The sequence below is a fragment of the Heterodontus francisci genome, chromosome 45, assembly GCF_036365525.1.
Source record: "Heterodontus francisci isolate sHetFra1 chromosome 45, sHetFra1.hap1, whole genome shotgun sequence".
Classification (NCBI taxonomy): domain Eukaryota; kingdom Metazoa; phylum Chordata; class Chondrichthyes; order Heterodontiformes; family Heterodontidae; genus Heterodontus; species Heterodontus francisci.
In genome coordinates, this window is record NC_090415.1 from 13,356,227 (window position 1) to 13,369,529 (window position 13,303).

A 13,303-nucleotide genomic window follows, 5' to 3' on the forward strand; every position below is an offset into this window, starting at 1 on the left:
CTATATCTGTTTGCTTCTGTTAAGTGAATGAGGGATTAAATCTGTACCTGTCCATTGATCGTATATGAATGTAGTTTTTAGTCTGTACCAGTCAGTTTATGGAAAATGAAAGTGGTTTTATTTCACTATCTGACAGATTCTGATATGTGACTGTTGTTTTATTCTTTACTTGTTATTTTCTGGGATATGATTCTGGTTTTTGATCTGTACCTATCAGTTTCTGTTACTTGAGTGAGTTTTACTTTGCACCAGTTGTCTTCTGGTATGTGAGTGTCAGTTTTAAGCTGCACCTGTATGATAGGTTAAACCTCAAGGTTTATTCTGTGTCTTTCAAACTCTACTCTGTGACATTTGGCCTTTCTCTGAATCTGTCGATTTCTGCTCTGTAACTGTACTTCTTCATCTGCAGATTACAGTTCCTGATAGGTGTATGAGCATATTTTCTTTGTCTGCAGTTATCAATGTCTATTACATGAGTATGTGTGTTATTCCTAGATTTCAATTTCTGTTATTGAAGAAATGATTTTCCTTTGTACTTCTCAGTCTCTGCAATGTGTCCATGTCTGTTACTGGTAACTGTCTGTCTCTGTTAGGTGACTCTGGTTTTATTCTCTATCTGACAGTCTCTTGCCTGTGAGGGGTTTTATTTTCTTCTCTGTATCTGTCAGTTTCCCTTCTGTGGCTGAATGTTTTAATCTTTACTTAAACTTTTTAATAATTTGTAAATGTGAATTTCATTCTGTGTCTGTCTGTTTACATTATATGAATGTGTTTATTTTTATTTTGTCAACATCAGTTTCAGGCATGTGAGGGTGAGATTCACTGTCTCCAGGATGCACCCTCTTGTGAGATTGACAGAGTGCCTTTTAATCTGATAGTGGGTCCTGCTTTTGAACTTGACCTAACTTTCAGCAGTATTGAGTTGGAATGGATTGGATACAATGTCTGTCTCTTCTGCTTTGTTTGATTGCTGAATTGGAAATGTGTCTCTAAACTTAGGATCAGTGAGAGTTTGACTACATCTGCTTCTTGTGACAATGCCATGAACTGAAGGTCTATGGGAGTGGTACTGTACCTTGTCAGTGATGGAAGGAGCCGACTGCACTTTCCCTTGTGCCTGGGAATCATCACATTCATTCTGCTCCCTTGAACTATTCACCGACAGAAAGGAAGAAAACTATGTCTTGTAAGTCACGAGCAGTTGAGTTGGAAGCTAGAAAAGAGATTAATGTAACATTTCAATTAATAATCATTATGACTAATCACAAATGCAAACCAAAAATACAAAGAATATCACTGTCTGATTCCACTGCAGCTCTCAGCATCTGCTGACGAGGTGTGTTGGCAGTTTCACAGCAATTTTTGGACATCCAGAAACAAGCCAACATCTACACTGCTCCAAGATTGGAACGACCTGATGGAGCAGGGATATTTGTGCAGGTCAGGTTTCTATTTCCATCTGGCATTATAATATAATAACCTAAGAACTAGGAGCAGGAGTCAGCCATTCAGCCTCTCGAGCCTGATCCACCATTCAATAAAATCATGTCTGATTTGATCTTGGCTTCAGTTCCATTATCCTGCTTGGCCAAAAACCCATTACTCCCTTGTAGATCAAAAAATTAACTCATCCTTGAATATATTTAATCATCCAGCCTCCACTTCTCTCAGGGGTAGAAAATTCCATAGATTAATGACGCTTTGAGAGAAGAAATTCTTCCTTACCTCCGTCTGAAATGGGAGACCCCTTATTCTGAAACTGCGCGACGTGGTTCTTGATTCCCTCGAGGGGAGATATCTTTGCAGCATCTACTCTGTCAAGACCCCTCAGAATTTTACATTTTTTCAATAAGATTAGCTCTGATTATTACAAACTCCAATGAGTGTAACACAACCTGCTCAACCTTTTCCTCATAACGTAACCTCTTCATCACAGGAAGCAACCGAACGAACCTTGCCTGAACTGCATCCAATGCGAAGGAGACCACAACTGTATCCAGTAATCCAGGTGAGGTCTCACCAACAACTGACGTTTATATTCCATCCCCCTTGCAATAAATGCCAACAGTCCGGCTCTGTTTTCACTATTCACTTGTCAAAAACAACAAACAGCGTGAAATAGGAGCTAAACCACGAACAAGCATTACAGGTTTGAGGATAAAAACAGCCATGAATTTCAACAGCAACTTCTTCACCTTTTGTCTCACTTACGCAGTGCACACGCAGCCCGAGAAATGCCTCTGCCTTCCGCCACTCACTCCATGTTACCGGATCACTTCCTGCCTCACTCTGTCTCTTGCAAACAACTCGCAACCCTCCTGAACTTGCCCCAAAGTCAATGACGATCTCTGAGCCAGATTGCGGACAAGTTTCCCCAAACAAAGTGCTGCTGGAAGGAGACTGCTGTTTGCTGACTTACCCCGATACTGTAATATCTCCATTCCCTCTGTTAAAAACAAACACTTTCCCCTCTTTGAATAAATGCCGTTCAATCGCCTTGCAGGCACAGGGGGGCGCATGCGCTCAGTCGGTCAACAACTCTCAGAGGTGTGGGCGGGGCTTTACCGCGCATGCGCTTCTTTCGGCAACGCTTTGAAAAACAAAAATACAAACAATTGGAACTTTATTCAGTTCAGTTTTATCACATTGTGAGCAATGGAACAGGGGCTGCGGGTAAGATAGAGAAGGTTCCCATCTGGGAGATTACCCCTTTATAAAGTTCAATTTGAGATTATTCTCTGCAGTATGTTTGCCCAGTTTCTCAAAGCAATCCTTGGAGGGAGTCGGTGTGTTTGCTGGGATCGCGCAGGATTTAATATCTGACAGTAACAGTCCTAGATTCATGTAATCACATTGAAAATGTCTGTCACTGAGTGTCAGAGCGAACGGTTCGAGCTGAAACATTGCAGAGACCTCAACAGGGCAGAAAAAAAGTTACATTTGGGACATTGTGTGACTCACTTTCGGACACGTCCTCAGATTGTGAGATTAATAATGTGGCTGCTTGTGGCACCATATAAGTGAGAGATAAGTTTGTATCGTCGGTCTCCCCGGGTGGATCTTTCGAGATAAAACGAATCTGACATTTCAGCCCACAACTCAATAATTACAGGTCAGTCAGTCTAACCTCAGTAGTGAGCAAAATAATGGAATCATTCTGAGAGACAGGATAAACTGTCACTTAGAAAGGCATCGATTAGTCAAGAATAGTCAGCGTGGATTTGTGAAGGGAAGATGTCGTCTGACCAACTTGATCGAATTTATTGAATTAATAACAAGGAAGTTGTATGAGGGCACTGTAGTTGATGTGGTCTACATGGACTTTAACAAGGATTTTGACAAGTTCCCACATGGGAGACTGTTTCAAAAAATAAAATCCCGGGGGATCCAGGAAAATACAGTAAGCTGGATGTAAATTTGATTCAGTGGCAGGCAACAAAGGGTAATTATTAACGGGTGTTTTTGCGATTGGAGGGCTGTTTCCATTGGCGTTCCGCTCAGTACTGGGTCACCTGCTCATTGTGGTATATATTAATGATTTGGACGTAAATGTAGGGGAAATGATCAAGAAGCTTACAGACGACACAAAAATTGGTCGTGTGATAGAAAGCGAGGAGGATTGCTGTAGGCTGCAGGAAGATATTGATGCTCTGGACATATGGGCAAAAAAATGACAAATGGAATAAAATTCGGATAAGTGTGAGGGAGGTCAAACAAGGCAAAGGAATACGTGATTAATGGGAATATACTGAGTTGTGTAGAGAATGTGAGGGACCTTGGAGTAAATGTCCACTGACCCAGAAGGTAGCAGGACAGGTCTACAAGGTGGTTAAGAAGTCATGTAATTGCTTTCACATGCGTTCAAGTCCTCGGAAGAAGGAATTTTCCTCCACACAAGATCAGGGGGCAGGTTGTTCAACCTTGCCCGTCTAAGAGCGAAGTCCAAAGTACGGAAAGTCCTCATCAGGGAACTCCTCTTTGCTGACGATGCTGCTTTAACATCTCATACTGAAAAGTGCCTGCAGAGTCTCATCAACAGGTTTGTGGCTGCCTGCAATGAATTTGGCCTAACCATCAGCCTCAAGAAAACGAACATCATGGGGCAGGACGTCGGAAATGCTCCATCCATCAATATTGGCGACCACGCTCTCTAAGTGGTTCAAGAGTTCACCTACCAGGCTCAACTATCACCAGTAACCTGTCTCTAGATGCAGAAATCAACAAGCGCATGGGAAAGGCTTCCACTGCTATGTCCAGACTGGCCAAGTGAGTGTGGGAAAATGGCGCACTGACACGGAACACAAAAGTCCGAGTGTATCAGGCCTGTGTCCTCAGTACCTTGCTCTATGGCAGTGAGGCCTGGACAACGTATGTCAGCCAAGAGCGACGTCTCAATTCATTCCATCTTCGTGCCTCCGGAGAATACTTGGCATCAGGTGGCAGGACCGTATCTCCAACACAGAAGTCCTCGAGGCGACCAACATCCCCAGCTTATACACACAACTGAGTCAGCGGCGCCTGAGATGGCTTGGCCATGTGAGCTGCATGGAAGATGGCAGGATCCCCAAAGACACATTGTACAGCGAGCTCGCCACTGGTATCAGACCCATCAGCCGTCCATGTCTCCGCTTTAAAGATGTCTGCAAACGCGACATGAAATCCTGTGACATTGATCACAAGTCGTGGGAGACAGTTGCCAGCGTTCACCAGAGCTGGCGGGCAGCCATAAAGGCGGGGCTAAAGTGTGGCGAGTTCCTGCAGTTGGCAGGAAAAAAGACAGAGGCACAAGGGAAGAGCCAACTGTGTAACAGCCCCGACAATCAATTTTTTCTGCAGCACCTGTGGAAGAGCCTGTCACTCTAGAATTGGCCTTTATAGCCACTCCAGGCACTGCTCCACACACCACTGACCACCTCCAGGCACTTACCCATTGTCTGTCGAGATAAGGAAGCCAAAGAAGAATTGCATTATAGAGGGTACAGAGGAGATTTACAAGGATGTTGCCGGGACTGGAAAAAATGCAGCTATGAGGAAAGATTGGGTGGGCTGGGACTGTTCCCCTTGGAACAGAGAATGGTAGATCTGATTGAAATGTATAACATTTTGAGAGGCCTGGATAGAGTGGATGTCAAGGGCCTATTTACCTTCGTAGGGAGGTCAGTGACGAGGGGACAAAGACTTAAAGTGTTTGGTAGAAAGATTAGAGGGGAGATAAGGGAAAGTTTTCCCCACCTAGCAATGCAAAACTGAGCATCCATGAGGCTCTGTGGGCCATTCGGATTAATGTGTACAGTGCTGGTCTCCTTATTTAAGGAACGGTGTAATGCGTTGGAGGCAGTACAGAGAAGGTTTACTAGGCTAATGCCTGGAATGGACGGGCTGTCTTACGAGGAAGGATTGGACAAGCTAGGCTTGTATCCACTGGAATTTAGAAGAGTAAGATGTGACTTGATTGAAACATATAAGATCCTGAGGGGTCTTGACAGGGTGGATGTGGAAAGGATGTTTCCCCTTGTGGGAGAATCTATAACTCGGGGTCACTGTTTAAAAATCAGGGGTCGCAAATTTAAGACAGAGATAAGGAGATTTTTATTTTCTTTCGGAGGCTCGTGAGCCTTTGGAATTCTCATCCTCAAAAGGCGATATAAGCGGAGTCTTTGAACATTTTTAAGGCAGTGTAAATAGTTTCTTGACGAGCAAGGGAGTGGAGGATTACCGGGGGGTGGTGGAAATGTGAAGTAATCAGTAGAGACATAAACTTATTGAATGGCATGGCAGAGCAGGCTCGAAGGACCGAGTGGCCTACTCCTGATCATAATTCGTATGTTCGTACATGAGGATCGAGTTACCAACAACAGTAGAATTGCACTCAACTGCAAACTGTAATTTCATGGCCCGGCATATCCCCCAGTCTACCATTACCATCAAGGTAGGTGACCAAACGTGGTTCAATGAAGGGTACAGCAGGGCATGCCTGGAGCAGCACCAGGCATACCTCAAAATGAGGTGTCAACCTGGGGAAGCTACAATACAGGATTATTTGGGGGCCAAACTGCATAAGTAGCATGCGATAGACAGAGTCAAGTGATCTCAGAACCAACAGATCAGATTTAAGCTCTGCAGTCCTGTCACATCCAGCCATGAATGGTGGTGCACAATTAAAAGACTAACTGAAGGAGGTGGCTCCACAATTATCCCCATCTGCAATGATGAGGGAGCCCAACACATCAGTGTGAAAGATAAGGTTAAAGCATTTGCAACAATCTTCGCTCGAGGTGCCAAGTTGACGATTCATCTCGGACTCCTCCTGAACGCATCAGCTATTTCGATTCACTCGGTGTGACATCAAGTAACGACTGCAGGCACTGGAGACTGCAAAGGCTCTGGGCTCCGACAATGTTCTGGCAATAGTTCTGAAGACCTGTTCTCCAGAACTTGATCTGCCCCTAGCCAAGTTGTTCCAGTACAGCTACAACATTGGCATGTACCTGACAATGTGGAATATTCCCCAAGTATGTCTTTGACACCAAAAGCAGGTCATGTCCAAGCTGGACAATCAGCCTACTCTCAATCATCATAAAAGTGATGGAAGATTAGAATTAGAATTAGAATTAGAATTAGAATATTACAGCGCAGTACAGGCCCTTCGGCCCTCGATGTTGCGCCGATCATCTGACCTACACTCTTCCATTTACATCCATATGTCTATCCAATGACCACTTAAATGCCCTTAAAGTTGGCGAGTCTACTACTGTTGCAGGCAGGGCGTTCCACGCCCCTACTACTCTCTGCGTAAAGAAACTACCTCTGACATCTGTCCTATATCTTTCACCCCTCAACTTAAAGCTATGTCCCCTCGTGTTTGCCATCCTCATCCGAGGAAAAAGACTCTCACTATCCACCCTATCTAACCCTCTGATTATCTTGTATGTCTCTATTAAGTCACCTCTCCTCCTCCTTCTCTCTAACGAAAACAACCCCAAGTCCCTCAGCCTTTCCTCGTAAGACCTTCCTTCCATACCAGGCAACATCCTAGTAAATCTCCTCTGCACCCTTTCCAAAGCTTCGACATCCTTCCTATAATGCGGTGACCAGAACTGCATGCAATACTCCAGGTGCGGCCTCACCAGAGTTTTGTACAGCTGCATCATGACCCCGTGGCTCTGAAACTCGATCCCCCTACTAATAAAGGCTAACACACCATATGCCTTCTTAACAGCCCTATTAACCTGGGTAGCAACTTTCAGGGATTTATGTACCTGGATACCAAGATCTCTCTGCTCATCTACACTACCAAGAATCTTCCCATTAGCCCAGTACTCTGCATTGCTGTTACTCCTTCCAAAGTGAATCACCTCACACTTCTCCGCATTAAACTCCATTTGCCATCTCTCAGCCCAGCTCTGCAGCCTATCTATGTCCCTCTGTACCCTACAACACCCTTCGACACTATCCACAACTCCACCGACCTTCGTGTCATCCGCAAATTTACTAACCCACCCTTCTACACCCTCATCCAGGTCGTTTATAAAAATGACAAACAGCAGTGGCCCCAAAACAGAACCTTGCGGTACACCACTAGTAACTAAACTCCAGGATGAACATTTGCCATCAACCACCACCCTCTGTCTTCTTTCAGCTAGCCAATTTCTGATCCAAAGCTCTAAATCACCTTCAACCCCATACTTGCGTATTTTCTGCAATAGCCTACCGTGGGGAACCTTATCAAACGCCTTACTGAAATCCATATACACCATCAACAGTGCCATCAAACGGCACTTGCTTTGTAATAACCTGCTCAGTGATGCTCAGTTTGGGCGTGCCAGTGCCACTCAGCTCCTGACCAAATTACAGCCTTAGTTCAAACATGGACAAAAGAGCTGAACTCAAGAAGTGAAGAGAAAGTGACTGCCCTTGACATCAAGGCAGCATTTGACCGAGTATGGCATCAAAGAACCCTTGCAAAACTGGGGTCAATGGGAATCAGTGGGAAAACTCTCCGCTGGTTGGAGTCATACCTAGTGCAAAGGAAGATGGTTGTGGTTGTTCGAGGTCAATCATCTCAGCTCCAGGACTTCACTGCAGGAGTTCCTCAGGGTAATGTCCTCGGCCCAACCATCTTCAGCTGCTTCATCAATGACCTTCCTTCAATCATAACGTCAGAAGTGGGGATGTTCACTGATGATTCTCCAATGTTCAGCATGATTCGTGACACCTCAGCTACTGAAGCAATCCGTGTCGAAATGCAGCAAGACCTGGACATTATCCAGGCTTGTGCTGATAAGTGGCAAGTAACATTCGTGCCACACAAGTGCCAGGCAACTACCATCTCCAACAAGAGAGAATCTAACCATCTCCCCTTAACATTCAATGGCAATTAGCATCGCTGAATCCCCCACTATCAATATCCTAGGGTCTACCATTGACCAGAAACTGAACTGGAGTAGCTATATAAATACCGTGGCTACAAGAGCAGATCAGAGGATAGGAATCCTGCGACAAGCAAATAACCTGCTGACTCCCCAAAGCCTGTCCACCATGTACAAGGCAGAAGTCTGGAGTGTGATGGAATACTCTCCACTTGCCTGGATGTGTGCAGCTCCAGCAACACTCAAGAAGCTCGACAGCATCCAGAACAAAGCAGCCCACTTGATTGCAACCCCATGCACAAACATTCACTCCCGCCACCACCGGCACACAGCAGAGCAGTGTGTAACATCTACAAGATGCACTGCAGCAACGAACCAAGGCTCTTTAGACAGCACTTTCCAAACCCGCGTCCTCAACCAACTAGAATCTCAAGGGCAGCTGATGCATGGGAACACCACCACCTGCAAGTTCCGCTCCAAGTCACACATCATTCTGACTTAGAATTATATTGCTGTTCATTCACTGTCACTGTGTCAAAATCCTGGAACTACCTTCCTAACAGCACTGTGGCTGTACCTACCTCACATGGAGTGCAGCAGTTCAAGAAGCCATTTCACCACAACCTCCTCAAGGGCAGTGAGGGATGGGCAATAAATGCTGGCCGAGCCAGCAACACCCACATCATATGAATGAATTTGAAAAAAAGTGTGGCGGTGTTCTGGAACTCACTACCTGAAAGGGTAGTTGAGGCATAAACCTTCAACTCATACAAAAGAGGTCTGGATATGCATCTCAAGTGCCGTAATCTGCGGGTTACGGACCAAATGCTGGCAGCTGGGATGAGAATAGGTGGAATTCTTTTCGGCTGGCACAGACACGATGGGCCAAGTGGCTTCTTTCTGTGCCATAATATTTCGATGCTTCTGTGATTCTAAGTGAATACATATCTCTCTATCTCACCATCCTCCAAGCCTCTCCCCCAATCCAGATCTTTCTCTCTCTCTCTGCCTTTTTTTCGCTATTGATGCTGTCTCTCTCCCTCTGCCTTTGGTGCTGTATCTATGTTGGAGATACAGTTACTAAGTGTTATATGTATGCATTCTATTGTAGTACTGATAGTCTCTCTCTCTGAATATTCAGGTGAAGGTGAAATACTGTTATTCTGTGTGAAAGGGACACACAGTTGGAAATTGTAAGACTGAAACGGTCTGTCTCCCTCCCTCTCTCACCCCTCTCTCTCTTTCACTCTCCCTCTCTCTGTTGCTCTGTTGTTGTATATGAAAGAGGAATGAAGTTATTGAGCGTGTTATGGACACGCTGAAGAGACGTACGGTATTGGAACAGTGAACACGCCACCGGTGCCGCAGGTGAGACGGTCACTGTCACTTCTCCGCTCGGATGTTCGAATCTGACGGTGTATTTATCTGTCTTCAGTCCTGAATCTGAGCACGGAGAGAACCAGCCTGTCACTGCCTGGAACAAAATAAAAACACTGTGTATGAATGTGGGATTATTGTGCAACTGGACGTCTCTCCTTGAGAATGGGATGTCGAGGACACCTAGAAAAAAATATGGATGGAATGTAGGGACAGACAGGGCATAATTTGTATTTTCACCGTCAGGAAACATGCTTGTGTGTGATCAATATAATAACATCAAAGCCGATATTGGTTTGAACAGATTCAAAGCTGTGATTGGCTCTTGACGCCAAATCTGGGAAACAGACAACATTCGCAGCGCCAGTCTCCGAGTGTTTAACACTTACTGAGTCTAGAAAATGCAAATACCCACCGTGAATCCGCAGTACAGGCCGAGCGGAGGGGAAATCCTGTCTTGGAAATGCTAAATTTAACGACCTGAGATTGTGTGGATGTGAATATTGTGGAAGAGAGTGTATTAAAGGGGCGGGCGCGTTAGTCTAATGCCACTGTGTTTGTGGGTCTGGTCTCATCGCCGGATTTCCGAGTCCCTCTTGTGTAAAATAACAAGATTTTCCAGTCAAAGAAGCACTTTGCTCCCCTTCTAATCCTCAAAGTGGGAATGGAGTGTTGTTTGTTTGTTGATTTCAAGATTTTAATCGAAAAGTATGGAACATGTCAGCGATCGGCTGAGAGAGAGTCATCAGTGCAGCAATGAAACGGGTTTCAGTCGAAAATGGAGTCTTTACTTCAAGTGAAACCTTTGTGACAGCAAACATTCTGATGTCAGAGACAGGAAGGATCTAGCCTGAGACTCTGGAATACCCGAATTTCAGTGGAATTGGAGAGTTTAGGACCAGAGAGAAACACAGAGAGGCAGCAGGAGCCGGGAGCTGACAGCAGGTTGTCTCCGCCCCGTCCGCTCGCTGCCTTTAAGTTGCTCAGTGCCGCCACCACCAGCTTCATTTCTAACCCAGTTCTGACTGACAGAGAGACTTTGTGCAGATTCCTGGACATGACCGATACTGCAGCCGCCGAAACGTCTCCTCCAGCCGCCGCCGCTCAAGTCAAGACTCCCAAGAAGAAGAAGGCGGCTCCCCGGAAGGGGTCAGGCGGTCCCAAGTTGGGCGAGCTGATCCTCAAGACTGTGGCGGAATGCAGTGTCCGCAGTGGGATGTCACTGCAGGCAATAAAGAAGGCTCTGCGTGTTAAAGGTGTCGATGTGGAGAAGAGCAAGTTCCCAATCAAGCAAAGTATCAAGCGGCTTGTGGCGAAAGACTTCCTGGTGCAGACGAAGGGCACGGGGGCCTCCGGCACCTTCAAAATCGCGAAACAGGAAAAGAAGGGAAATGTGGTGAAGAAGATTAAGACAGGAGCAGCCAAGAGATCTTTAGTGAAGAAAACAGCTGCCAAGAAACAGATCACAAAGAAAACAGCCAAGAAATCCCCAGGGAAGAAAATAGTCGCCAAGAAAGTGAGCAGCAAGAAGACAGCAGCCAAGAAAGTGAGCAGCAAGAAGACAGCAGCCAAGAAAGTGAGCAGCAAGAAGGCGGCAACACCAAAGAAGGCGGTAAAGAAAGCAACGCTTCCAAAAAAATCTCCAGCGAAGAATGCTAATAAAGCCAAGAGGGCCACGGGCGGAAAGCCGCCCAAGAAAGTCCAATCATCAAGGGGCGGGAAGAAGCCGAAAGCAGCAAAGGCTCAGAAAGCAGCCCTTGGAAAGAAGTGAAACAGCACGGGAAACTTGTAGACATCTGAACCCAAAGGCTCTTTTCAGAGCCACCCACGTCTCTCAGGAAAGAGCTGATCCCCCGATCAAATGATCCCTGTCCCGCAGTCGTGTGCACATTTCACCTAGAAATGATTTGAAGTAAATCCAAGTTCCCTGGTGACTCTCAACCCAGCCCTTCCTCACTCTCTGCAACAAATCAGGGATGTCCGGGCCTCACTGTACCCGGGTATATGTTCGGTGAAGTCTCAGTTCATGCCCGTTTCAGGGCGACAGCCTGTAACACAGTAACACGGGCGAGATACGCCGCGTCACATCTCAATCCACAATACATGATTTTGTATAATTCAGCTGGGGTTCGGTTTCAGTAAACTGCTCAATCCGTCTGGGAGGAGAGGTGTGCCGAAACAGGTTGACTTGTGATCGGAAGCACTGCACTTAGGCTTGTATTTTACTCACTTTTATTTGTTACAGATCCGTATTTAGACCGCCGGTTTTTGTTATCATTGGCGATAAAGGCCGAATCTCCAGGTTTTATGCTGAGCTCTAATGTCGAGAATTGTTTTTTTGAATTGGCGGTTCGAGCAAGTGGGAGGCGGAGCGAGAGGATCAAAGACATTTCTCTGCTCTGTCTGTCACTCAGTTTCCTCCAGACCCGCCTCTGGCTCTCTGTCTCTTTCTCAGTCAGGTCGGGGCAGGCTGTATAAAAAGGCAGCAGAAACTGCTCGTTTCTCATTCAGCAACGATTTGTCTGAAGAAGCGTCATGACAGGAAGAGGTAAAGGAGGCAAAGGACTGGGCAAAGGCGGAGCAAAGCGGCACCGCAAAGTGCTTCGTGATAACATCCAGGGCATCACCAAGCCAGCAATTCGCCGGCTGGCTCGCCGTGGCGGAGTGAAGCGCATCTCGGGTTTGATCTACGAGGAGACCCGCGGGGTGCTGAAGGTTTTCCTGGAGAATGTGATCAGAGATGCGGTCACCTACACTGAGCACGCTAAGCGCAAGACGGTCACCGCCATGGATGTGGTGTACGCTCTGAAACGCCAGGGCCGCACTCTCTATGGATTCGGCGGCTAAACAAATCCACCTTGTCTACCAAAAACAAAAGGCTCTTATAAGAGCCACCCAAAACCTCATATAGAGATAAGTGACCTTGAAACTGCAGCGGGGATGTCTTGGGATGTGAAATTGTTGTAGCTCATCCAATGTTATGTGGACTTTATCAGATCAGTATTGCATTCTCTTATAGTCACTTTACGTCTCGCATATTTTTTCACTGTCTTCTTCTGTTCCATGTTTAATAACCGCGTCATGAATTAAAAGGTTGCATTTGATAATGTCCATTGCCGACCTGAACTGCCGGTAAAGATGTAGAAAAGGATTTACTCCCGTTAGAGTAAGAAATGGCCGGAGCTTTATTCCCGCCAGAGACCGAACAGGGAATGAATCCCTATTCAAACCGTGTTGGAAGACACAGAGGGGGATCTAGGGCGGAAAAAAATGACGCTAAAAGCAATGAGATTTTATAATCGTTCCCGCCAAATTAGGTTTTCTTTCATCTTTGCATCGTTTATAATTTGAAAATGGCGGGCTTTTTGAAATTGATTCAATTTCAGTTGCAGTTCAACCGGATGTTGCCGGGACTGGAAAAAATGCAGCTATGAGGAAAGATTGAATGGTCCGTGGTTGTTCTCTGTGGCACAGAGAATGCTGAGGAGAGATCTGATTGAATTGGATAACATTTTGAGAGGCCTGGATAGAGTGTAGGTGATGGGCCAATTTACCTT

General features: G+C 45.8%; 1 protein-coding gene across 1 annotated transcript; it reads left to right on the plus strand.

Annotated features, from left to right (window-relative positions):
- The first annotated feature begins 12,281 nt into the window (after window positions 1–12,281).
- LOC137356209 (histone H4) lies at window positions 12,282–12,722 on the plus strand. The gene has a single exon (XM_068022060.1). The coding sequence runs from the start codon at window positions 12,282–12,284 to the stop codon at window positions 12,591–12,593; it is 312 nt and encodes a 103-aa protein (XP_067878161.1). The 3' UTR covers window positions 12,594–12,722.
- The last annotated feature ends 581 nt before the right edge of the window (window positions 12,723–13,303 follow it).

Excerpts from the sequence above, each read along its gene's own strand:
- LOC137356209 (XM_068022060.1), top strand. The coding sequence starts at position 12,282 with ATGACAGGAAGAGGTAAAGGAGGCAAAGGACTGGGCAAAGGCGGAGCA.